The 25630-nt window shown below is 39.1% G+C and overlaps 3 protein-coding genes and 1 long non-coding RNA gene across 4 annotated transcripts; 2 read left to right on the top strand and 2 right to left on the bottom strand.

The window, feature by feature from the left end:
- The first annotated feature begins 6488 nt into the window (after positions 1-6488).
- On the top strand, positions 6489-6947 carry LOC142519005 (uncharacterized). The gene is made up of 2 exons (XR_012813690.1): positions 6489-6622; positions 6699-6947. It is a non-coding gene; the product is annotated as an uncharacterized LOC142519005 (long non-coding RNA).
- Positions 6948-9152: 2205 nt separating this feature from the next.
- LOC142544434 (small ribosomal subunit protein eS24z-like) lies at positions 9153-11345 on the top strand. The gene is made up of 6 exons (XM_075651485.1): positions 9153-9264; positions 9386-9460; positions 9570-9611; positions 10138-10308; positions 10824-10910; positions 11100-11345. The coding sequence occupies exons 2-6, from the start codon at positions 9389-9391 to the stop codon at positions 11139-11141; spliced, it is 414 nt and encodes a 137-aa protein (XP_075507600.1). The 5' UTR covers positions 9153-9264; positions 9386-9388; the 3' UTR covers positions 11142-11345.
- Positions 11346-11845: 500 nt separating this feature from the next.
- Positions 11846-12972, bottom strand: LOC142544425 (late embryogenesis abundant protein D-34-like). Its single transcript, XM_075651476.1, has 3 exons — positions 12596-12972; positions 12224-12508; positions 11846-12123 (listed from the first exon to the last, which is right to left on the bottom strand). Exons 1-3 carry the CDS (start codon positions 12905-12907, stop codon positions 11965-11967), a joined length of 756 nt encoding a protein of 251 aa, XP_075507591.1. The 5' UTR covers positions 12908-12972; the 3' UTR covers positions 11846-11964.
- A 10516-nt stretch (positions 12973-23488) lies between these two features.
- LOC142510077 (uncharacterized) lies at positions 23489-24760 on the bottom strand. The gene has a single exon (XM_075619597.1). It carries the CDS (start codon positions 24758-24760, stop codon positions 23489-23491), a length of 1272 nt encoding a protein of 423 aa, XP_075475712.1.
- Positions 24761-25630: the final 870 nt, after the last annotated feature.

Raw genomic sequence — 25630 nt, 5'->3', positions numbered from 1 at the left:
ATATATATCATATTATTACCATAAAATTATACAAATACATACCTTTATTTTTTTTTGTACCCCAACGGTCATAAATGGTAAAAAACGGCTAGTTTTTGCCCTATAAATATGATCTCACAAACACATTCCATCACTCCAACTTTCTCTTCTTCTCTAAAAATTATTCATCATCAAATTTTTCGAAGAAAAAAGAAGATGGCTTTCTCAAGGATATTTTTAATTATTTTGGTTGTCATACTCACGAGTCTTGTATTTATCGGAGAATATCCTCCTCGTGCGTTTTCTTTATTTTTACAAATACTTGTACTTGTTGTTTATCCGTTATTTTGTATTGCAATAATTATTAACTAATAAAATGCATCGTAATTTTTTTTAGTACCACCATGTCAAATTTAACAAAGCTCGAATTTGTTGCGCTCGACATCACGGGAAAGAATTATATGCCATGGACTCTAGATGTAGAAATGCATCTTGAGTCATTGGGTCTAAGCGAGACCATTAAAGAAAATGGCATATGCACGTCACAAGAAAAGGCAAGAGCCATGATATTTTTGCGTCGACATCTCGACGATGGATTGAAATGTGAATATCTGACTGAAAAAAATCCCATGGCTTTGTGGAAGGGATTAAAAGAAAGATTCGAACATATAAGAGAAGTTATACTTCCGACCGCCAGGGATGAATGGAATACATTGAGATTCCAAGACTTTAAAAAAGTCAGTGATTACAATTCGGCGATGTATAGAATAATCTCGCAATTAAAATTTTGTGGACATGAGGTCACAGAATCTGAGATGCTTGAAAAAACATTTTCCACGTTTCATGCATCAAATATTACTCTACAGCAACAATATAGAGTACGTGGATTCGCGAGATATTCTGAACTCATCGCCTGTCTTCTTGTGGCGGAAAAAAACAACGAGCTATTAATGAGAAATCAACAGTCCCGACCCATTGGATCAACAGCATTTCCAGAAGTAAATGCTGTAAGTAAAAATGAATTTAAACCTGGAAACCAAAATCAAATTCAAAGACAAGGTTTTGGTCGAGGTCGAGGTCGTGGACGTGGAAGTGGACGTGGACGTGGAATTGGCCGTGGTCGTGGTCAAGGCCGTGGTTTTGAAAATAATCGAGATAGTTATTTTTATAACTCATCTCAAAAGAACGTCCCAAACCATCCACAGAAAAGGCATCATGAGAATACAAGTGTTAATGAGAAGCACTCAAAAAGATATGAAAGTTCTTGTTACAGATGTGGTACTCCAGGACATTGGTCCAAAGTTTGTCGAGCCCCTGAGCACCTTTGTAAACTTTATAAAGAATCATTAAAGGGGAAAGAAAAGGAGACCAACTTCACTGAACGCAGTGACCGTTTGAGTGATTCAACTCATTTTGATGCTGGTGATTTTATGAATGATTTCTCTGGAAATGATCAATATGTTGGTGGGATAGAAATGAACAATATTGATGCTGCAGATTTTCTCAACGATTTCTCTGAAAATGAACAATATAATGGTAGAATATAAATGTACAATAATCTATTTTTCATGTATTCATAGAATAATGTTTTATTGTATAATTATGATTTGTGTTATATTTAAATATATATTGCAAGTAATTTATTTCATTGCATATTTTTTTGAAGTTCAAATATGGAAAATGCTATGAGCAAAGCTGAAGTTTGCATACCCGATAGTGGTACAACGCACACTATCCTCCGAGATAAAAGATATTTCTTGGAACTAAAACCAACAAAAACAACGGTGAATACAATATCAGGTCCTGTAGACTTGATTAAAGGATGTGGTAAAGCACAATTTTTGTTACCTAATGGTACAAAATTTTTGATCAATGATGCTTTATATTCACCACAATCGAAAAGAAATTTGTTGAGTTTTAATGATATATATTCTCATGGGTATGATACTCAAACAATGAATGAAGGGAATGAGAAATATATGTGTCTTATCACATATAAATCAGGAAAGAAATATGTGATTGAAAAACTACCAATGCTCCCTACTGGATTGCATTATACACATATAAGTCCCTATTGAATCAAACATGGTAGTTGATAATTCTTCGATATTAACCAATTGGCATGATCGATTGGGACATCCTGGTTCAACAATGATGCGAAGAATTATAGAAAATACACATGGTCATCCACTGAAAGACCAGAAGATCTTTCAGAATAATAAGTTTCAATGTAAAGCATGTTCTCTTGGAAAACTTATTATAAGACCATCACCAGTCAAAATCCAAACTGAATCACCAATGTTTCTTGAACGTATTCAGGGTGATATTTGTGGACCAATCCATCCACCATGTGGACCATTCAGATACTTTATGGTATTGATTGATGCCTCCAGCAGATGGTCACATGTATGTTTATTATCAACTCGAAATGTTGCATTTGCAAGATTACTTGCTCAAATAATAAAATTGAGAAATCAATTTCCCGATTATACAATCAAGAAAATTAGACTTGATAATGCTGGTGAATTTACTTCCCAAACTTTCAATGATTATTGTATGTCTATGGGAATCATTGTTGAGCATCCGGTAGCTCATGTACATACACAGAATGGATTGGCTGAATCATTGATTAAACGTCTGCAAATGATTGCTAGACCAATGATTATGAAAACAAAGCTCCCTATTTCTATATGGGGACATGCAATTTTACACGCTGCTTCATTAATTCGCATCAGACCAAGTGCATATCATAAATACTCCCCATTGCAGCTTGCATTTGGTAAAGAACCAGACATTTCTCATCTGAGAATTTTTGGATGTATGGTGTATGTGTCTATTGCACCACCGCAACGAAAGAAAATGGGACCTCAAAGAAAGGTTAGAATTTATATCAGTTATGATAGTCCATCAATCATTCGATATCTTGAACCTCAGACAGGCGACGTGTTCACAGCACGTTTTGCTGATTGTCATTTTAATGAGGAAATCTTCCCAATGTTAGGGGGAGAACAGAAACATACCGAAAAAAAAATTACATGATATGTATCATCATTGTTACATCTGGATCCAAGAACAAAACAATGTGAAAAAGATGTACAACAAATTGTACACTTACAAAGAATAGCAAATCAAATACCAAATGCATTTGCAGACACAAAAGGGGTAACTAAATCATATATACATGCTGCAAATGCCCCTGCTCGAATTGAAATTCCAAAGAAACAAATGGAAGATACTCATGATGTCATTAAACGCCTGAAGCGTGGAAGGCCAGTCGGTTCCAAGGATAAAAATCCTAGAAAAAGAAAATTCAAAGAGAAACACGATGATCACAAAATAAAGAATGACGTTTCTGAAGAAACACATGATGATCACAAAATAGAGAATGGTGTTCCTGAAGAAACACATGATGATGAAAATGTTCTGTCAGAACCACAAACTGACGAGAATCATGAAATCTCTATCAATTATAAATACTGGAAAAATATGGAACCGAAAAGATATAGATGAAATTGATGATATATTTTCTTATAATGTGGCAATCGACATCATAAATGATAACGAAGATCATGAACCAAAATCTTTTGGTGAATGTAAAAATCGGCAGGATTGGATAAAATGGAAAGATGTCATCCAGGTTGAATTAAATTCGCTAAATAAACGTAATGTTTTTGGACCTATAGTCCTTACACCTGAAGGTGTAAAACCTGTTGGATACAAATGGGTTTTTATTCGAAAGCGAAATGAGAAAAATGAAATAGTAAGATATAAAGCTCGACTTGTTGCACAAGGTTTTTCTCAAAGGCCTGGAATTGATTATGAAGAAACGTATTCTCCTGTGATGGATGCAATTACGTTTCGGTATTTGATTAGCTTGGCGGTATCTGAAAATTTAGAAATGCGTCTTATGGATGTTGTTACAGCTTACTTATATGGATCACTTGATAGTAATATATATATGAAAATCCCTGAAGGATTTAAGATGCCTGAAGCACAAAGTTCAAAACCCAGGGAATGTTATTCTGTGAAATTACAAAGATCATTATATGGGTTAAAGCAATCAGGTCGAATGTGGTATAATCGACTAAGTGATCACTTGATGAAAAAGGGATATGTAAATAATTCAATATGCCCTTGTGTTTTCATTAAGAAAACAACATCCGGATGCGTAATTATTGCTGTATATGTTGATGATTTAAACATCATTGGAACGAATAGAGAAATTCAAGAAGTTGTGTCATACTTGAAGGAAGAATTTGAAATGAAGGATCTTGGAAAAACCAAGTATTGTCTGGGTTTACAAATTGAACAAAAAGAATGTGGAATGTTTGTTCACCAGACAAATTATACAGAAAAGATCCTTAAACGTTTTAATATGGATAAAGCAAATTCTTTAAGTACTCCAATGGTTGTTAGATCATTAAACATAGAAAAGGATCCATTCCGTCCATGTGAAGATGATGAAGATATTCTTGGTCCAGAAGTACCATATCTAAGTGCCATCGGTGCCCTTATGTACCTTACAAATTGTACAAGGCCTGATATATGTTTTGCCGTGAATCTGTTGGCAAGATTTAGCACATATCCAACAAAGGGACACTGGAACGGAATTAAACATATATTCCGTTATCTACGAGGAACGACAGACTTGGGACTTTTGTATTCAAAAGATGCTAATCCAAGTATAATTGGTTATGCTGATGCTGGATACTTATCTGATCCACACAAGGCACGTTCTCAAACTGGATATGTATTTACTCGTGGAGGCACTGCAATATCTTGGCGTTCTCAGAAACAAACGCTCGTAACAACTTCATCAAATCATGCCGAGATTATTGCACTACATGAAGCAAGTCGTGAATGTGTGTGGTTAAAATCAATGACCCAACATATCCAAATTTCATGCGGATTATCATCTGATGAGAAGCCTGTGATACTATATGAAGATAATGCTGCATGTGTTGCTCAAATGAAAGAAGGATACATAAAAAGCGACAGAACTAAACATATTCCTCCTAAGTTCTTCGCATTCACCAAGGAGCTTGAGAAGAATAGATGTATTGATGTTCGTCACATTCAATCAAGTGAAAACTCATCAGATCTCTTCACAAAGGCACTTCCTACGTCAATATTCAGAAAGCACATATATAATATTGGGATGCGCAATCTACGAAATTTGTGAAGAATTGTTCATGTCAACATCAGGGAGAGTTTACGTGACTGCACTCTTTTTCCCTTACTATGGTTTTTATCCCAATGGGTTTTTTCAAGTAAGGTTTTTAACGAGGCAGTACAAAAACACGTAATGAAGACATCATCGTATCATGATCATCATCACAAGGGGAGTATTGGAAAATAATATTTAAAATGTGTGTATTGAATATTTGAATGTTGAATATTTGAATGTTGAAAATAAGAGTTGTAAATATTGAAAATTAGTGTGTGATGATGTAGGTAATGATGTATTTTATTTTTGGATTATTTGTAAAGATTTCCTATAAATAGATCTCTCATTTGTGAAGAAAATCACAATTGAGTAGAGAGAAAAATATTATAAAATGTGTAGTTTGGTAAATTTTGAGAGTTTGAGATTTTTACTTTTTACCATAAATTTTTACTTTTCCACAACAGAATCATTCTATTTTCACTGGTATTATATAAAGTGAACAAGTAGCAACCACGCAATAGCCTATCAAATCGTTAAAAGTCAATTAATGTTATTATAACTTGATTTTGATTTGTGCAATATCTTGCAAAATTGTACTTGCATAAAGGCTTCAACAACAAGCTCCTTGAAAAATTTAGTGCACATGTAACATGTATATATAATTTTTTATGTTTGCACACTTATTGTACAAAATTATATGAGCACCGATGAGACGACACTCACTTATTGGTGATTAAACATAGAAAAATTGCACATCTAATAGGTGAGTCTCATCGGCTTACATAAGTGTATATGATAGATGTACAACATATCGAAACTATATACGTATATAGATACACACACATAGTCATTGTATAGTTTAAAGACCAATAACTTTTCTTGTATATATATGTGTGCCCGCGCGCATAGTCATTGTATGGCTTAAAGACCAATTACTTTTCTTGTAATGATATCACAATAACCACTGCGATTATTTGGGTGAAAGAAAACCCCAATTAATTAATGTGAATGATAAACAAATTAAAGCCTTGTCGAAGAATTTACCTATAAAAAACAAGCCAACTCGATCAAACCGTTCAAAATAGAGCGTTGAATTTGTCAATTTCAGCTCCCTTCAGAGTAAGAAAATGTAATGATAATTTGAAAAGGACATTACACCAAAACAAAAGACGTTTTCATTACAACTTGATGTCTGCAAGCTTAATGGATTAAATTACACAAAAAGAGCGATGATGTGTGGTTTTCACCCATTTGGGAAAACCTGCAGTGGCATAACCAACAATCATATTTTAAAGAGATTAAATTCAGATTTTTTTTCATTAAAAAGATGAATGGTCCATCCCATTTTGAGTATATTCAACCGACCTTCACCTAACTTCAAACTCAAAAGATTCACTCTTCTTCTCATGGGCTGGCTTCGTTCGTTTATATCTCCTCTGGAGAAGTTCTGGGGCCGTCTACGCGCCAAACGAACACGTACGTAAATTCAACCGATCTATCTTTCATTGTTCTTGTTAAACAATCTTGATTCATTTATATATCTAGCTAACAGGTAGAGGAATATATACGCTCTACGAAGATGTTAAGTCGTGTTCGTGTGAAGACGTGCACGCATTGTGGATGCTGGTGGTCGACTCTAATTCGGAGACGAATCGATGATGATAAGTCATGTGTCTTGGCTGAATGTTGTAGGGAGTACAGATAGAATGCATAATATATCATGAATGCTTGCCTGCCTTTACCATATACGTACAAGTTCAATGTACAAAATTCAACAGATATATATCCAAGTTTTTCTTAATTTTCAGTTCTATATTGTTTCCAAGAAAATGTCCGTCACGGACATGTTTAGTTGCTGGATTCATGTCGGAGGCTTCTAGAACTGGGATTCAGTTCATTTGTTCTTGGAAAACATTGGGTATCCTCTTCATATCAAATCAAATTTGTTTTACCTGAGGTGACGAAGTAAGTGAACAATGGTCTGGTCATGAGTTTTATTCTTTTTATCAATATTTTTATTAGACGAGGTTATTGTACATGTTTGACTCGAAAAATTGCAAGCGTGTCAGGCACGTGATCGTGTTAAAGTTGTGAAATAATTTACTTCGTTTACCATACGTTGTAGATCTCGATTCGGTCGTAAGTTCTAACTCCTTCGAAATGACTCAAAAACGAAAACACACACCAAAGAATATGCCAAAATTATAAGAGGAATCTATTAACAACATCAAATATCATTATGTTGCTATGAACTTGACCAATATTTTTACAAAGAAGATTGATGAAATATGGAATATTTAGAAGATTTTGCTACTGGCACTAGAAATTGACATAAACAGACATAAAATTGACAATGAATTCTGCAGAGTGCTTGTTGTAGCTTTTTTGTGTGATTTGTCGATGCTCGTTTCTCATTCTTCCTCCATGTTTTTGTTCAACTCCACTGAGCAGTTTGACCATCTTCCACGTTTATTCATGATGCGTCGTGGATCACCTCCTACGTCGTGGTCTTCAACTGACACCTTTCGTGCTCGTCCATTGGGCCTCTCCACATTCTGCAGACTTATTATTGTTAATGGGCTTCTAAGATTTGGGCTAAACAATACAATATAGTTTGTCACTATAATTTACACATTATGCACCAAGGTAACAATTTCATAAAAATAAATTGTTTTATCCATTTCTATTAATAATTATCAGATAATAAACATTATTATATACGTGCACTACAATTAAACTACTATTAAAACCATGTCGAATTTCAACCAATACAGCTCGGATAAATTGAAAATGAAATGTTTTATATAAATATGAATAAAGTATGAGAAGTGGTATTTACACTCTAAAAAATATTAATAACACTTCACCTCAAGTAAATAAATAATATCAGACAAATTTAATCTTTCGTCTAATTTTCTTAAATTATAAAATCTTAATTAAAAAATCTTAATAAAAAACTATCATACATAATTTTGGTTATTAATATTGAGATGTATAAAATTTTGATTTTTCCAAAATTTAACTAATCTTATGCAACAATAAAAAAGATATATTTATAGAATAATGTTTTATAAAAAATAAATGTATTATAAATTTTATAATTTTTAATTATATTACATTTTTAAATATGCAAAACGTGAGTTGTTTTCCAAAAAATAAAACATTAATATTTATAACAACTTTTAGTAGTAATTTTTATTGCATAAAATCTTAATTCCAATTATCAAAATCGGAAAATTAAAGATTTAAAAGTACAATTACAAGAATATTTATTTTAAAACATTGATATATTTTGTATATTTAAATTTTTAAATAAATATATAATCAAATAATTTGAAAATATGTCTAAAATACTAAAGTGATCTGTATCAAATTAAACAACCAAAATACACACTTAATTTGGTTCAATCAACTATTGAAATTGAATCGATTTTATATGGCATATCAAAATTTAAGGTGTTCTAAAAATTATAATAGTTATTATTATTATTAGAAATTATGATTAAATCAAAAAAAATTATTATAATAGTTAATGTGAGAATTAATGTTAAATTTTGAAAACTAACTAACATTTAGAAATGATAATGTTGGAAACTAATTAAATAAAATGATAAGTTGGAGAGCAATTATGTAGTGCATTTAACACTCTCCATAAATTAAATATAAAAATTTTGGTCATCTATATTGTCAAAATTTATTTTTATTATGTTATCATACTTTTTTTTTTTGGCAATTCAGTCTTTTTTAGCGACCCACATCAAAAACACAATGAAAAAAGAATAAATTTTTAAAAATCAGAAAATACGAGGCGAAATTAATATTTTATAATATAGATGACCAAAATCACAAAGAAACCATAGACAACAAAATTCTCACATGTTTATAGCAATAGGCCATAATGTCCAGGTGATTTATAATGGACCATGATAATGCATAACGGTCTGGTTTGTTAATTAGATTGGGCCAAAATTATCAAAAGCCCATTTACTCCGCCATTTAGAAACCCTAGGCTTCTCCCCCTCACTCCCAGGGAAAGTAGGAAAACGCCTCACGAACACACGCGGAACTCAGCTTCTGAAGAGCATCGGCACGAGGCGGGAGTGCGATCACAAGAAATCGCAAGTCTTGCGCATTCACTTTCGATTCTCCTACATTTATGCTTCTGATTTTAGTCTATGTGTATTGGTAGATCGAGATAATATTGTATGGATAATATAAATAGGTTTTTTTATTTTGCAGAAAATGGCAGACAAGGCTGTAACGATTAGAACAAGGAAGTTCATGACAAATCGACTTCTTTCCAGGAAACAATTCGTATGCTTTTGTGAACTTTTATTCTTTTTCTCGTTTGCTTGTTTGTACAATTTTGTGTTTCATGAAGTTTACATTTGTTTGTTTATTTTATTTTGACCTATTTTTTCAGATCATTGATGTGTTACATCCAGGAAGGCCCAATGTTTCTAAGGTGTGATTTCCAGTTGCATTCATTTCTTGAACTGCACTTTTATACAGTTGGCGTTGTTTCGTTTATTTTTTTGCGGCAATGGGATTTTGGTGATGACTGAGGAATATAGTAATACAACCTTGAGTTTATTGGATACTTTTTTTATTTCGAGACGTGGAGGCTTTTTTATTTCGAGATGTGGAGGCTCCCGAAAAGATAGAACTGAAGAATAGTCGGGAAGCTTTTGCTATTTGTTTCATACCCTAAAAATAATGCTACAAAATATTACTAGTAATAAATGGTGCTCTCTAGAATTTCTGTCAACATGCGGTAGAAATAAGGTTTCTCTTGGATTGGATGATTTGGATTTGAGGAAGAACTTAAGAAACTGTATTGGGATTGATATAAAAACTACCACAGTGACTCAAAAAATAAGTAACTAGGATATGAAATCAAAGAATGTTAAGATTTTTTTAGACGATGGAATTTTGGCGTTCTTCCATAAATAATGTTTTTTTTTTTGTTCCTGCTTGTCATGCCACTGAAGGCTGAGTTGAAGGAGAAATTGGCGAGGATGTATGAGGTAAGGGATCCAAATGCCATCTTCGTATTCAAATTCCGGACTCACTTTGGAGGAGGGAAATCTACTGGGTTTGGCTTGATCTATGATTCTGTTGAAAATGCAAAGAAGTTTGAACCCAAATACCGGCTCATCAGGGTAATTCATCCATTATCTAGCTCTTTTTAGTACTTTTAATTAATTTCTGGAATTGATCTAACATTTTGAAAAAAATTATCGACTTGGTAATAAAATTATTTCTTTGAATTTAAAGTTGTGTTGTTAGCATTCATGATTTCTAAAACTTTTTAGTGTGTAGCTAAGTTATTCTGAAGCTGCTGCCTTTTCACATTGGCTGCCTTACTCTTAGGTTTTGGTTTTGGTCATCACGTTGTGGAAAATTAAGAGATTCATACATGTTATTGTCTGCCGTCTTAGCTCTTAGATTTCTTCCCCCCCCCCCCCCTCCCCTCCCCTCCCCTCACAATTTATTGTTGCCGATAATTGTTCTGCAAAGACGAGAAATCTTTCTAGATTTCAACGTGTTAAGGTTTTTAAAATCATTTATCTATCACTGTATTGGAACGAAGAGTAGCATTGAAATCATTTACAAGGGAACATTGTACCAGAACTTACGATATATCTGTGACAATATCTGAAACCCTTGTTTGCAGAATGGGCTTGATACCAAGATCGAGAAGTCAAGGAAGCAGATGAAAGAAAGGAAGAACAGAGCAAAGAAGATTCGAGGTGTTAAGAAGGTACGATTATTTGTCATACAATCAAAGATTATTTATCCACTTTATGAACCGGGGCTGCTTGAGAAATTGCCATATAACAACACCATGCTCAAATTGCATTTTTTTCTTGGAGTCTTGAAGTCACGCTGCTGCTGCAACCATTTTCCTGGAGTACCTTTGCTAACCTCGGTTTGACTAAATTTTGTGCAGACTAAGGCTGGAGATGCAGCTAAAGCCGGCAAGAAGAAATAATCCTCCGAGAGCTTTTCTGCCATATGGATTTGAAACCCGGGAAGATTCTCATACAACATGTTTTTGCTTTTGCTTTATCTTACATTATTCATTAGATTCGAATGATAGCGTCGCATCACCAGGGGATATTGATCAACTAAAATTTTCGAACCGGATAATATTCTTCTCAGAGCCTTTCTAGAGGAGACCTTGTTCCTTTTTCAACTCATTTGATCCGGCGTTAGTTTGGGAGCATGGTTAAGATTTTGATAATATTTGTTCAACATTTTATCTGATTATTTTTTTTACTAAATGATCAAACAAGAAAAATAAATTCCATGGCGTGAAAACATGCATCTTACCGTATAAGATACAATAATATAAAATTTACGTGCCTACCAACTGAAGTATGTACCTCTTAAGATATAAAGACAAGATCCATAGGGGTATGGTGTGTTAGTATTATTGCAACATTCACTTGTCCTACTGAATGCTACTTGTCGTTCGGACCAAACATCTATGGACTGTCGGTGTTAACTGTGTCAGCTTTTTTATAATCTGCCGCATACTTGGCATTTCTCATACATTCTGGTGCATTTTCCAATTATTAAATACGATATTGCTTTAATTTAATGATGGAACGGTGACGTTCAAGGCTTTTAGCAGAGATGGATTATATTTTGTAATGAAATCATAATTAGATTTAATATTTGTTACTTCCTGGATCAACTCAAAATGTAATTTATTATATTCCATGTTTTCATTTACATATGCAAGTTATTTATACGACGCTTACATCACACGTTGGTTCCTCACAAAACAGCTACTACATCGAATTAACCCCTCATTTCTGTTGGTTAAGCCTCGCTGCAGCCGCCATGAACGCGGCCACGCCACCAGGGTGCGCTGCCATATCCGGCGTGTTGCTTATCTCAGCCTGTATCACTCCCTGCGCATCTTCTCTCGTCACAGCTTTATCACCAGTCAGTTTCTCCGTTGCATCCTATAAATTACACAGCAATACAATAAATCTAATCAAAACTTGAATGAAAATAATCAACAATAATATGAATTGTGTATATGGTTTGCGGACGAAATTTTACCGTTAAAACGTCCTCAAGCGTGGTTTTGCCCTCATCCCGGGCTATCCGGGCATTGTGTTCGGCGGCTGATTTTGCTTCTGCTCCTAAGCCGCCAGGCACAACATGGCCCAGCCCAGCAGCTCTAGCCTCCGCAGCCTGTATTGCGGCGGCGTCGCTTTCATCAACTGGTTTGTATGCAGCGGAAATGGCTGTGGCCTCGAGTGCTTCGCCGATGGTACATGCGTCAGGGTCCACATCTGGGTTAGCCCTTGTCACTTCCCTTGGCTGCCCATATCGTCCCACAATCTGCAGAGATTTTACATTTAAATAAAAACGAATTCACGTATAATAATATATGGGGAGCTAAAGAATAATTGGCTAGATCATTTATACCTGTCCCCCAATGGCTTCTGTTATGATGCGACAGCCATCGACATCGGTTTGTGACACGGCAGCTCCCTGATCGCTCACGATGTCAGTAATGTCATTGTGACCAACCACGCCGCGTCGCTCATTCCAGCTGGCAGCTGATTGCATGGTAGCCGCCACACCACCCTTCGGGACCTCACCGAGTACCATGTTCTCGGCGGCCTGAATGGTAGCGGCGTCCTGTGGTGCTATGGGTGTCCGAGCTAGCTGACCGGAGACGTGGAAAACGTCTCCATACTTGACAGCTTCCGGCCTCCGTGGTTGCTGGTGACTCATACTTGGTGATCAACCTTGGATGAACAGAACAGAAAAAAAAGATGGATATTGAAGAAGTTTCTTGAGAATTACATATCGTCCAGGCTAACGGTGAAGGAGTATATATATAGTGTGGAAGGCGGTGACAGCATGATAGTAGACGGAAACACGTGTTGGGCTTGCCATGATATTCAGCACAGATAGCGTAACACTGTGGCCTGTGCCGAGATTTTCTTGGTTTAAAATATTGTGGTGGTTACGGTGGACGGATACAATAAAATAAAATGTTCTCCACACAAATCTCCAAGCTTTGCAAAATAATCCGTCCGATATCATTATCATTATTATTATTATTATTGTCGGAGACGGAGACGGAGGCGGAGGCGGAGACGGACGGGTGGTATCCACTTTTTATTTTTAAAAACGAGATCCAAAGAAAAGGAAATTTCCTATTCGCGCTTTGTTAAAAAGATGCCAAAGCTTGTCAAAATAAATAAAATGCCAAGAGATGCTGGTTATTTGCTCATGCTAACCTAATTTTGTTTATATGATATTTTTTATTTAGTTATCTTTATATATCTAATATTAAATTGTTAAGAATTTTGGTGGTTGACAAAATAAAAGCAACACCTAACTGTTTCAGGAAACAGCTGCAAACTTCTTTGACATGAACCATTTCAACCGTCTAGATCTCAACCGCTTGAACTTTCAACCGGGTGTTGGCCTATAGCTTGAAGAAGTTTCAATCATTAGAAGACTTTCAACCGGCTGATCAAAGTATTACAAGTCAACTATGTCCTGTACCAGTCCCGATATTGATCTGCATTAATGTAACGATTCCATAATAGAAAGATTACTTATACATCCTACAAGTTCTGATGTTAATAACAGTTGACGTAAAATGATGCTCAGCAGCAACACTTCAAGGAACGGGATTCAAAGCTGTGCAAGCAAAGAGAACATTAAATGCTTTGCTGAAGAACATTTACTGAAGTTGTAGCTGATAGTAACATATCATTCCAACGCTACAGGTTTATGTTATGTATCTTTTCCGACCATTGGGATGATAGCTTATAAAAAAAGAGCTGAAGAATGCAGATATAAGTTCGATCAATTTAAGCTTTTCAATCACGTGATTGACACACTACTGAAGCTTGCATACTCAAAGATCTGAGCGCACTTAAAGTTTATATACTTAATCGCTCATCAAGCACGCACTCAGCAGAAAGATATCTGATCATTCAATGATCAATTTCTTGCTACTTGATGCAATCCGGGTAAAATGGGTGAGTCGGATCGGGTGCTCTACCGGATCTGCTATCAATATAATAAGGGAAATAAGAGCAGAATGTTTGGGATAGAAGCTTTCCTCCTTTAAGCAGCCGAGAAGATCTGCGAACAAGAAAGTAACCGCGTGAATGGGCGCCGGAGGGTTATCTGGCGTGACCACTCCGATGTTTAAGTCAGTGGAAAACCCAAGCTATAAACCAATGTAACTAGATGATGGTTCTGAGATTGGTGTGGAAGGTGAGTAGTAAATGCACAATAAATGAGTGTATTTAATATCTGAATAGATCGTAAATGCAAAGAATGAACCTAGTATTTATAGTAGAGGATATAATGATGACCTCATTCTTTGTGATGCTCATTAATTATAGTAGGGCGGCTGATTATATCCTATTATTCTGACATGTCAAATCTCATACTAGTCGCATCCAGCCTACCTGATTTTGTCAACCACTTGTATTGTCAGAGATAGGTCGGCCGCACACACCCTACTTTGTCGACGTAATTAAATGTGGCACATTTATCGAAGTGGCTTGGGAAGAATGCCTCTCGGGAATTTACATGAGAGCCCGGGCATCCAATAGCCCGGGTAGGTTAAGTTCCGGGTGTTCAACGGCCCGGCCTTTCGACTGGTCTCTTTACATATTCTCTCTGTCAAGTCACACTCCCAATGTTCCGGGCAGCTTGTGACCCGGATATCTGATCAGATCGTCGTCTTATTGACCCGGACATAGTCTATCCTCCTGACCCGAGCACTACCCATGGCCCGGCTTCATGGCCCGGGACATCCCGGGCATTATCCATGACCCGGGACATCTCGGGGTATCATCACTCCCTCCTTAAATAGTCGGGGTTTAGTCGTACTCGCTGTCCCGATCAGTTTTGTGTGCCCGGTCAGGAGAAATAATTTGTCGCTTAGTCTCCCCGAGATGATAAGGATGATGTCACCCTATCGGTGCTGACGTAAGCCCTAGAATTAAAATCTTGTCAGAGACTCTTCGTTTTCCGAGAAGATAAATATCATGGCGCCTCGAATCCCGCGCCTGTCTTTTCAAATATCCCGCGCGAATTCCGAGGTTAATCTCCTCCATTCATTTTTTTCATGATCAACGGCTCAGATCAATCCCCCTACCCTATATATAATACCATTTCAGATTTATTTAGAACTTCTACACTTCTCGTTCCGAATCCATTTTACTCCGGCGATGTGATCTCTTTTCTCCGGCGATCTCTGCTACCATCCCTCCAATACCGTCTTTACTTCGTAAGTGCCTCTCACTTCCTTTTTTATCCTTTTTCACCATGTCTAACTCTACATCTTCTACTTCTGGTAAAAAGGGTCGGTCGGAGGATAACTCCCCGACCCCTTCTGAAACTTCCGTCCACATCCCCATAGGTATTCTCATCCCTTCTTCCCTACTTATCCCTCAACAAAAACCTAAAACCTCTTCTCGACCTTCTGGCAGTCAGGGCGAAGGGAAAGAGAAGGTTACAGGACCCTTGTGGTTTTCTACTGTAACTTCCACCCTTCGTCCGGGTAATTTGGAAGAGATTAGATCCTTAGGTTCAATCCCTTCCACTTATAAAATTCGAATTCCCGGGCCAACCGATCACCCAGACACCCTACCTCCGGGCTTTCAAACCTTTTTCGTGGAACAACTTAAAAGTGGTCTTCGCTTCCCCAACCACCATTTTTTCGAATGGGTTGCCCGGTTCTTCAGGCTCCCGATTAACCATCTTCATCCCAACGCTTTTAGAATTATGGTCGCTTCTTTTATTCTTTTCCGCATGAAGAATATCCCAATCAACTCCTCTATTTTTCATTATTTTTACTCCTGCCGATTTAATGACGAGGTTTTTTCTTTCATGGCCCGGATGCATTACTGGTTTTTGGCTGACATCCCTTCTTCTTTGAAGAGATGGAAAACAACATTTTTCTTTTTACAACTCCTGATTCTTCCGACTTGCTCGACAGGCTTCTTATCCTCGATGCCCCCGCAACCTGAGATTACTCGGGATTTCAAACTCTTTCCCGCCTTTACTTATGCCCAACATGCCATAGAGGGTCAATCCTTTCTATCTTCTATGTTGATTGAGGGGGCCTGTAGACCATATGATAGATGCATTTGGCCAGGCCGAGTCACAGGCTGGTAAATTACTCTCCCTTTAATTTTGGTTAACTTTTGTGTTATTCCTCTGATTGTCAAGTCTCTGATGCAGCCGAAGAAGAAATGATCAAGGCCAGCCTCCTCGAAGCAGCTGCCCGGAAGAAGGCAGAACAAAAGCAGGCCTGGGCGGAGAAGAGAGCTCGGGAAGCTCAGGAGAATGAAGAACACCGAGCCCGGACGAAGGCTGAGGCCGGGAAAAGAGGAGCGCCGGACCCGGGCAGAGACCGAGGCTCGAGAAGAGGCGATTCCTACCAGGGAGGAGACCACCTCTCTGGTTGTGGAGGAGGACCCGGCACCTCTAAATCGCCGAAAGAGGAAAGCTGTGATGGATCCGGTCCTTGAAACAGTTACCGTGGAGGAGGAGCCTGAAGTAGTTGTCCGATCGCACCCTCCTCCCGGTTCGTCTGCGGGTTCTCAGGTGGGAGGTCCTGGGTCCTACCCAATATCTTTGAGGATGACATTAGCTCGGATCTCGTCAAGATGATCTGGGGTCTTCTGCGCCCTGATGAGGTGGAGCATCTCCAAATACTCCATCCCAACGAGCAGTTATGCGAAGGAGTGGCCCTGTCCGTCTCCGTAAGTTCTTTTACATGTCCCGTCATTTATTCATGTATCAGTTTTTCTGACCTTTTCTATATTTATATGGCTTGCAAATGCTTATGCCAGCCTTCGAGCGAGTGGCCCACGCTGTGAAGAGAGGCAACACCCAAGCCATCTCTGCCCGGGAGACGCATGACAAACCCCAGGAGGAGGTAAGCCGGATGAAGGAGCTTCATGAACATGTCGTGGCCCGGGAACAGGCCTACTGGAAACAACATGTAGACCTGGTTCAAGCGGAATTGGCCGAGGCCCGGAAAGCCCTTGAGGATCACTCGGCAGCTGCCAAGGTAGAAGTGCAGGCGGCTAAGGAGGAGGAGGAATCTTCCCGGGCCCGGGCTGAGGAAGCAGTTGCTACTCTGGAGACTATGAAAATTTCCCATGAAGAGAAGATGGCTCAATTTCTGAAGTCCCGGGAATTCAAAAAGATGGTGGCCAATAAGGCCTTCTTCTATTTTGACATGAGTTTCAACAAATGACTGGAGCAGTTTCAAGAAGGAGGCTGTAATGCCCGAGATTTTGATTCTGTTAATCTGAGATTATTGATTTTGAACTGATATGATTATAGACGGACCATTTCGGCACCAAATTGAGCAATGTATATGAAGGGTGCAATGTTTGGACAGAATTATTGGCGCCCGAGCGGTAGAAAATGACCGCCCGAGCGCCAATGTTCAACAAGGATACTTCATGGACAGAACGTCTGGCACCCGAGCGGTAGTTTTTTACCGCCCGAGCGCCAGTGTTCAACAAATATATGTTCGGACAGAACATGCCGCGCCCGAGCGGTAACTTGCAACCGCCCGAGCGCCGACTGAAATGCTTGGAAAATGAGCCACGTTTCTTTGGCATGCAATTGGGATATATATATATACACACACACACACACACACACACACACACACACACACACGCCTTTATCTTCAGCAGAAAGAAGGAAAAAGAAGAACGAAAAAGGTCAGGGGAAGTTTCAGAAAAATCCTTACGCCTTTTCATTTCATAGATTTGTGATTTGTGCAATATCCGCCCGTCTGATTTTCAATCCGACTTCAGTACTGTGTTCCTATCGAGACAGGCTACAACTGGACGTAAGTTTTCTTATGTTTTGTGATGATTTGAAATTATAATACTGCCAGAATCAGATATGATCCATATATGTTGTTCTTACGATATCAGACATTGTATAATCGAAACCGGATCGAAGAACAGACTGTTTATGCAATTGTTATGAATTTTCAGAGTTGATTTGATTGTGATTAGACCGATTTGATATCAGAATTATGTTGTTATCGATTATGAGATGTTGGGATTGATATCTAATTGATATTGTATTGCTGGGTAGATTGATATTATTCAGAATTGGATCAGATGAGTTGTGATTCGTATATATACTGATATTGTATTGCTGGTATTGCGAGCTTGTACAGATTTGAGATTATGATATGTTATTGTTGATATTATGGGTTGTACTGATATTGATTATGAGTCGTGTTATTATATCTGAGATGTTGAGATTGACGGGAGTATCGAGATTGTATTGTTATGCCGTCGAAACATCAGTAGATTGACATTGAGCAGATTCAGTATTGATTGAGATTATATCGTTATATCGTTGACATTGATAAGATTATGTCGTGATTTGAGTATTGATCAGAACATGTCTTGAATTGAGTTGTACATTGACACCGTATATTTGATATTGTCATTACCAGATTGAATATGGACAGAGTGGAATTCGAGACTTCGACTTCGTCAGACCGAGAAGAAAATGTATAAGTCAATGTCAAACCGGGAGAATGACTCGAGTATGATATACTTGAGTTTCCCTAAACCACATACTTATTGTTATTGTGTGCATTGATTTAGACTGATTTGCTGGTTCTATTGATTTATAGAAAGCATGTAGTAGACGATTGGTCTTGTGACAGACGAGCCTGATAGTGATGGAATCGTCACTGACCCATTGCACATTGTCACCGAATAGTGATTGGCAGGAGATGCCAAAGTCTGTGACGGATAGGTCAAGACACCGGATGTTTGGTTATATCGATGTTGAATAGAATCGGAGTTTTTTCTATTACTGATATTCGATATGGAATGTCAACGTCTGGAAATCGGGATCCCTAGACTAGGAATGAGTCTAGTCTGAGATATGGAGTCATGAGTTGATTTACAGATTTATATTGACTATGTTTTCAGATTTGATATATATATTATTGATATCTGTTTCATGCTTTATATTGATTATATGAAGTGCATGTATACATGGTTTATACTGGGAATATAATTCTCACCTGGAGTTATCCGGCTGTTGTCTTGTTTGTATGTATGCATGACAACAGGTGGGACAACACCAGGGTCAAGATGAGGACGAGAGAGGACTAGTTTAGCGTGGAGATTCGGACCCAGAAGTAGATCTGTTTCATTACCTGACATGTAGTGAATGAACAGTAGTCGTTATGCTTTACTTTTGTACAGGACTTGTACTTAGATCTGGATAATGATCTTGTAAATGAAATAAGATTTATTTCATATGTTTCCGCTTTTGTATTTAAAAGAAAAAATTTAGACCATGTTTATTTAATTAATCTAATTATTCCCAAAGATGATTAAGAAATGAATTAGCGTCCGGGTCCCCACACAGGCCTTGTTCCTTCTGACCGGGAGGACTTCCCGGATTTGGAGAATGCTGCCGCATCCCTCCCGGATGATGAAGAGGAGAAAAATGAGCAAGCTCCTGAGTAGTGTAAATTTTTGATTTCCTTCCCGGGTTTCTAGGCACTATGTAAATTATTTCAAGTATTAATGAAAATATTCTGCTTTACTTTTCTTACATTTGATAACTGTTTTAAAATATTTCCAAGTGTTGTAGACTTTCTTCAAATATCCTTATGGATTTTAACCAACCTTCAGCAAGCACATTAAGAATCGGGGTATAATCTCTTGGGTCCGGTAAATAATCAATCTCGGTAAATAACTGGGTATAGGTCCCTGGGCTTAGTAAATGACAGGGGTGCGGGTCCCTGGGCCAGGTACGGGTCCCTGGACTTAGTAAATATTTCCTTGAATATTTTCTTTATTAGATGCACAAGTAACAGATACAGACTTTTAAACATAATATTTCTTCAAATGAAATGCATTCCATGGTCTCTTAAGGGTGTGCCCTTGAGGGTCTTCCAGGTAGTAAGCTGCACCCGAGCCGACTCGCTGAATTACTTTGAAAGGTCTTTCCCATCGTGCTTCTAATTTTACCACATCCCCTACTGGCTTCATTTTCTTCATAACCAGATCCCCTACTTGAAAATCTCGTGCTCGAACGTGCTTATTGTAGGATTTCATTACTCGGCTTCGATAGGCTTCCATTCGAATGGCTGTCCGATCTCTTTTTTCTTCGACCAAATCAAGTTCAATGGCCCGGGTTTGATCATTGCTACTTGGGTAAGATTTTATCCGAGTAGAAGATTGTCCGATCTCCACAGACAAGACTGCTTCCGAACCACAGGACTAAGCTGTAAGGCAGTTTCCCGAGTAGCTGTTCGAGGTGTGGTCCGATATGCCCATAATACAGTTGGAAATTCTTCTACCCAATCTTTACCTTTCCCATGAAGTCGGGCCTTTAATGCTTGTACAATGATCCTGTTAGTTACCTCAGTTTGGCCATTGGCTTGGGGCTAGGCCACTGAGGTGAAAGATTGAGTGATCTTCATTTCTTGACACCAAGATGTGATTTTCTTCTCCTGGAATTGCCTCCCATTGTCTAAAATTAATCTTCTCGGGATGTCAAATCTGCAAACAATATTTTTCCAGAGAAATTTCATCACCTCTTCCTCATTAATTTTGGCCAAGGGTTCGGCCTCCACCCATTTAGAAAAATAATCTACATCCACCAAAAGGAACTTTTTCTGTGCCCGGGCTATTGGGAATGGGCACACGATATCCAAACCCAATTGATCAAAGGGACACAATGCTGAAATGGGTTGCATGTCAGCAGCTGGGCGATGATGGAAATTAGAATGGTGCTGGCAACCCTTACATTTCTGAACAAACTGAGCAGCATCTTGATTCATCTGGGCCACCAAAATCCGGCTAATATAGCCTTCCGAGACAGGGCAGTCCCACCGAGATGTTCACCACAACACCCTTCATGTATTTCTTGGAGGACATATTCTACTTCATTTTCTGATAAGCATTTGAGCAAAGGGCCTCGATATGATCTCCTGTACAAAATATCATTTAAAAAGACAAACCTGGGTGCTTGTTTTTTGACTTTCAGAGCTTGAGCTTTATCTTCTAGGAGTTTAGCATGGACTAGAGGAGTCATCCATGACTTTTTCCAAGTGGTCAGCATTTCTTCATCAATAGAAAGCACTAACCGGATGAAACATAGGACTTCCCGGGTGCTTATGTCTGACATAGAGGCAGCCAATTTGGCTAAGGTATCAACCTCTCCATTCTCTTCTCTAGGAATCTGTTCAAAAGCTCCAGTCGGTTAGAGATGCTGCCCGGGCCGTGATGAGCCCTAGATATTTGAGCATTTTTTCATTCTTGGCCTCATACATCCCTTTTATCTGATGGGTGACCAGTTGAGAATCAGGATAAATAATGACCCGGGAAGCGCCAACTTCCCAGACAAGCTTGCAATCCTGCCAGAACGGCTTCATACTCAGCTTCATTATTGGTGACCCGGGAGTCGATTCTTAGGGCCAATTTAATCTTCTCCACAGATGGAGCAACCAAAACCACTCCGACTCCGCATCCTGACAAATTCGACGCACCATCAACAAAAACTCTACATACTTCCTCTTCCCTTGGTTGAATCATTTCTATCAAGAAGTCCGTTAATGTCTGGGCTTTTATAGCAACTCGAAGTTTGTATTCAATGTCATACTCCCCGAGCTCTATTGTCTACTTGACCATTCTGCCCGATACTTTAGCATGTGTCATAATCCTCCCAAGCGGGAAGTTAGTGAGAACCACAATAGGATGTGAGAGAAAATATGGTCTCAGCTTCCGGGCAGTGACTACCAGGGCCAGGGCTATTTTTTTCACTTCGCTGTAATTCAACTCGGCTCCTCTGAGGGCATGACTGACATAATACACTGGTTTCTGGTCGGTCCCCTTCCTCTCAGATAAGTACAGAGCTGACAGCATATTCTGTGGTGGATAGATATACTCACAATTTTTCCCCGGGCTTGGGCTTGACAAGGACAGGTAGTTCGGATAAATGCTTCTTCAGATCTTGAAAAGCTGGTCACATTTTTCGTCCCATCCATATTTTTGCGCCTTCCTCAGGACTTGAAAGAATGGGTAGCTTCTATAGGCAGATCGGGAAATGAATCGAGATAAGGCAGCGATTCTTCCGGTCAGTTTCTGCACTTCCCAGACAGATTGAGGAGAAGGCATGTCAATTATTGCTTTGATCTTTTCTGGATTTACTTCAATTCCCCGATCGGTCACCAAGAAACCCAAGAATTTTCCACCTTTGACCCCGAACACACATTTGGCCGGGTTGAGCTTTATTCCATATTGCCTCAGGGTTGCAAAGGTTTCAGCCAGATCATCAACGAAGCAAGAGACTTCCCAGGTTTTGATGAGGATGTCATCCACATAGACTTCAATGTTCCTGCCTATCTGCTTCTGAAAAACATGATTCATCAGACGTTGGTATGTGGTCCCGGCATTCTTCAATCCAAAAGGCATTACCACGTAGCAGAAAGTGCCTCCAGAAGTGATAAAACTGGCTTTATCTTGATCTTCTCGGGCTAAGAGGATTTGATGGTACCCCTGATAAGCATCCATAAAGCTCAATAGTTCAAACCCGGATGTTGAGTCCATCAGTTGATCAATCCGAGGAAGCGGTTAACAATATTTGGGACAGGCTTTATTTAGGTCCCTGAAGTCTACACACATTCTCCACTTCCCAGTAGCTTTTGGAACGAGGACCACATTCGAGAGCTAAGTAGGGAATTGTACTTCCCGAATGTGTCCGGCCCGTAACAGCTCTCTCACCTGCTCGTCAATGACTTTATCTTTTTCCGGCCCAAAATGTCTTTTCTTCTGCTTCACGGGTCGGGATTCTGGAAGGATATTTAATTTATGTTCAGCCACCTGTGGTGAGATCCCGGCTGGTTCCTGTTGAGACCAGGCGAAAACATTAATGTTAGCTTTTAAACAGTTTAAGAGTTTTACCCGGGTGGAAATTTCAAGATCTCGGGCCACCCGGATTTGCTTTCTTGGCTCAACTTCCACCATTTCATGTTCTTCATCTGCTACAAAATGCACTTCCCCCTTCTCCACTAAACCCCTTCTACTTCAACTCTTGCCTTTTTTCCCTCCCTCATGGTTTTACTCTGATCAGCCCGAACTGCTTCCACATAGCATTTCCGAGAAGAAGGCTGATCTCCCCTGACTTCTCCTACCCGGGCTCCCACCAAAAACTTGATCTTTTGGTGGTAGGTGGATGCCACGGCCCTCAAATCATTTATAGCCGGCCTCCCCAGAATGATGTTATACGATGATGGGGAGTCCACCACAGTGAAAGAGGTCATCACTATCTTTCTGAGATCTTGGGAGCCAAGTTAGTGGCAAGACAATTTTCCCCTTCCGGATAAACTACATGGCCAGCAAAGCCATAGAGTGCAGTCTCCTCAGCTTCTAAATTATAACCCGGTAAGTCCATCTGTATGAGGGCCTCTTTGAAGATTACATTCAAAGAAATTCCTGAGTCAATGAAGACCATCATGACATCATAGTTTGCCACCCGTGCTTGAATGACTAGGACATCATTATGGGGAAGATTTACTCCATTCAAATCCTCCGGCCCAAAGCCGATTACCGCCTCATCCCTCATCTTCCCCTCCATTTCCATGCAATCCCTCCTACTCCTGGATTTTCTTGCCCGGTTAGAGTTACCATCAGTGGATCCTCCAGAAATCATTTTTATTACTCCCCGAATCGGAGAAGGGTCTTTCTTCTCTGGTTGTTTACTTCTCTTCTCCTGGGATCTCCCCTCCATTCTCCCACTTTCACTCGGGATATCAGCCACCCTTTTAGGAGCATTAGGTCCGGGACGCCGAGATAACCAAGGTGGTTGCCTCGGCTCACTATACGTACGAGGTGCTAGTGCAGGACGCCGATGGGATTCTTTCTTCAAAGTTCGACACTCATTAGTGTCATGGGAACACTCTTTGTGAAGGGTGCAAAATCCTTTCTTCTCTGGTCTCGGCAATCGCGTCATTGAACTTGGACAAGGGGCCATATCCGAGCTACATTCTCGAATTTCTCGATCCCGGACAATTCTCAAAGGGACATGAGAGAACTGCCCTGAACCACCCTTCTTGTGAACTCTCTCCTTGGGCCTGGCAACCCGGTCTCCCCTGGCTCTTTTCAAGACCTCTCTTTTTTGGTTCTGTGCCTCTTCTATGTTGATGTATTTCTCTGCCCGGGACAAGAGATCTTCAAAATCCCCGGGCAATTTTTTGGTCAGAGATCGAAATAAATCTCTCTCCCACAACCCCTGCATAAAAGCGGTAGTTTTTGTCTCAGGGGCGCAGGCAGGGACGTCCAAAGCTACTCGATTAAATCTCTTGATGTATGCTCTCAAAGTTTCATCTTGGCCCTGCTTCACCTCAAATAGACTGAAAGCAGTCTTCTTATATTTCTTACTGTTACTGAACTGGTGCAAGAATATTTTTTGAAAATCTTCAAAAGAATGAATACTCTGAGATGCCAGCCCTTCGAACCATCTTTGGGCCGAGTCGATCAGGGTGATCAGAAATACTTTGCATTTGATTTGATCTCCGTAGCAATGTAACATAGCCATATTTTCAAATCGAGCAAGATGCTCTTCGGGGTCAGAACTCCAATCATAGTCTTTGATTCTGGCTGACTTGAAGTGCCCGGGAAGTGGTTACCGGACAATGATATCGGAGAATGGGCAACCCTTGACAACTTGAGCACTGCTTTTAGAACCAACTTGCCCTTCCAATATTCTCACCTTCTTCCTTAATTCTTCTAACTCTTCTGCCACAGTAGGAGACATAGAACCTGCACTTGACTCCCTCTCCTCCTCCCTTCCCTCTTACCCCTGCAGCTGCTAACGCTCTTGCTCAGGATGGGTGGAATGATGAGTATAAGTCTTCTTTGCCATGGCTGCCTTAACATCATCAGCTACAATCTTGGTTAATTCCTCAGGTGTTAAATGGATGGTAGGCTGGGACCATTGGATGGCTGACCACCCATACCAGAAAGACGAGTGTTATTCTCTTCTTGGATCCGAGAAGTGTCCTGGTTCGCCCTCCTAGTAGGAGCCATATCAACGCCTTATAACTCAGATATTTCTCACAGACGGCGCAAATGATGCAATCCGGGTAAAATGGGTGAGCCGGATCGGGTGCTCTACCGGATCTGCTATCAATATAATAAGGGAAATAAGAGCAGAATGTTTGGAATAGAAGCTTTCCTCCTTTAAGCAGCCGAGAAGATCTGCGAACAATAAAGTAACCGAATGAATGGGCGCCGGAGGGGTATCCGACGTGACCACTCCGATGCTTAAGTCAGTGGAAGACCCAAACTATAAACCAATATAACCAGATGATGGTTGTGAGATTGGTGTGGAAGGTGAGTAGTAAATGCACAATAAATGAGTGTATTTAATATCTGAATAGATCGTAAATGCAAAGAATGAACCTAG

Source organism: Primulina tabacum, chromosome 1, assembly GCF_025594145.1.
Source record: "Primulina tabacum isolate GXHZ01 chromosome 1, ASM2559414v2, whole genome shotgun sequence".
Taxonomy (NCBI): domain Eukaryota; kingdom Viridiplantae; phylum Streptophyta; class Magnoliopsida; order Lamiales; family Gesneriaceae; genus Primulina; species Primulina tabacum.
Note: the sequence above shows the minus strand (reverse complement) of the source record. Positions and strands in the feature narration are given on the sequence as shown.

Excerpts from the sequence above, each read along its gene's own strand:
- LOC142510077 (XM_075619597.1), bottom strand. The coding sequence starts at position 24,760 with ATGGCTATGTTACATTGCTACGGAGATCAAATCAAATGCAAAGTATTT.
- LOC142544425 (XM_075651476.1), bottom strand. The coding sequence starts at position 12,907 with ATGAGTCACCAGCAACCACGGAGGCCGGAAGCTGTCAAGTATGGAGAC. Across the intron at positions 12,509-12,595 it reads CAGAAGCCATTGGGGGACAG|ATTGTGGGACGATATGGGCA; the intron begins GTATAAATGATC and ends AAATCTCTGCAG. Across the intron at positions 12,124-12,223 it reads CGCTTGAGGACGTTTTAACG|GATGCAACGGAGAAACTGAC; the intron begins GTAAAATTTCGT and ends TGTAATTTATAG.
- LOC142544434 (XM_075651485.1), top strand. The coding sequence starts at position 9,389 with ATGGCAGACAAGGCTGTAACGATTAGAACAAGGAAGTTCATGACAAAT. Across the intron at positions 9,612-10,137 it reads GAAGGCCCAATGTTTCTAAG|GCTGAGTTGAAGGAGAAATT; the intron begins GTGTGATTTCCA and ends ATGCCACTGAAG. Across the intron at positions 10,911-11,099 it reads AGATTCGAGGTGTTAAGAAG|ACTAAGGCTGGAGATGCAGC; the intron begins GTACGATTATTT and ends AATTTTGTGCAG.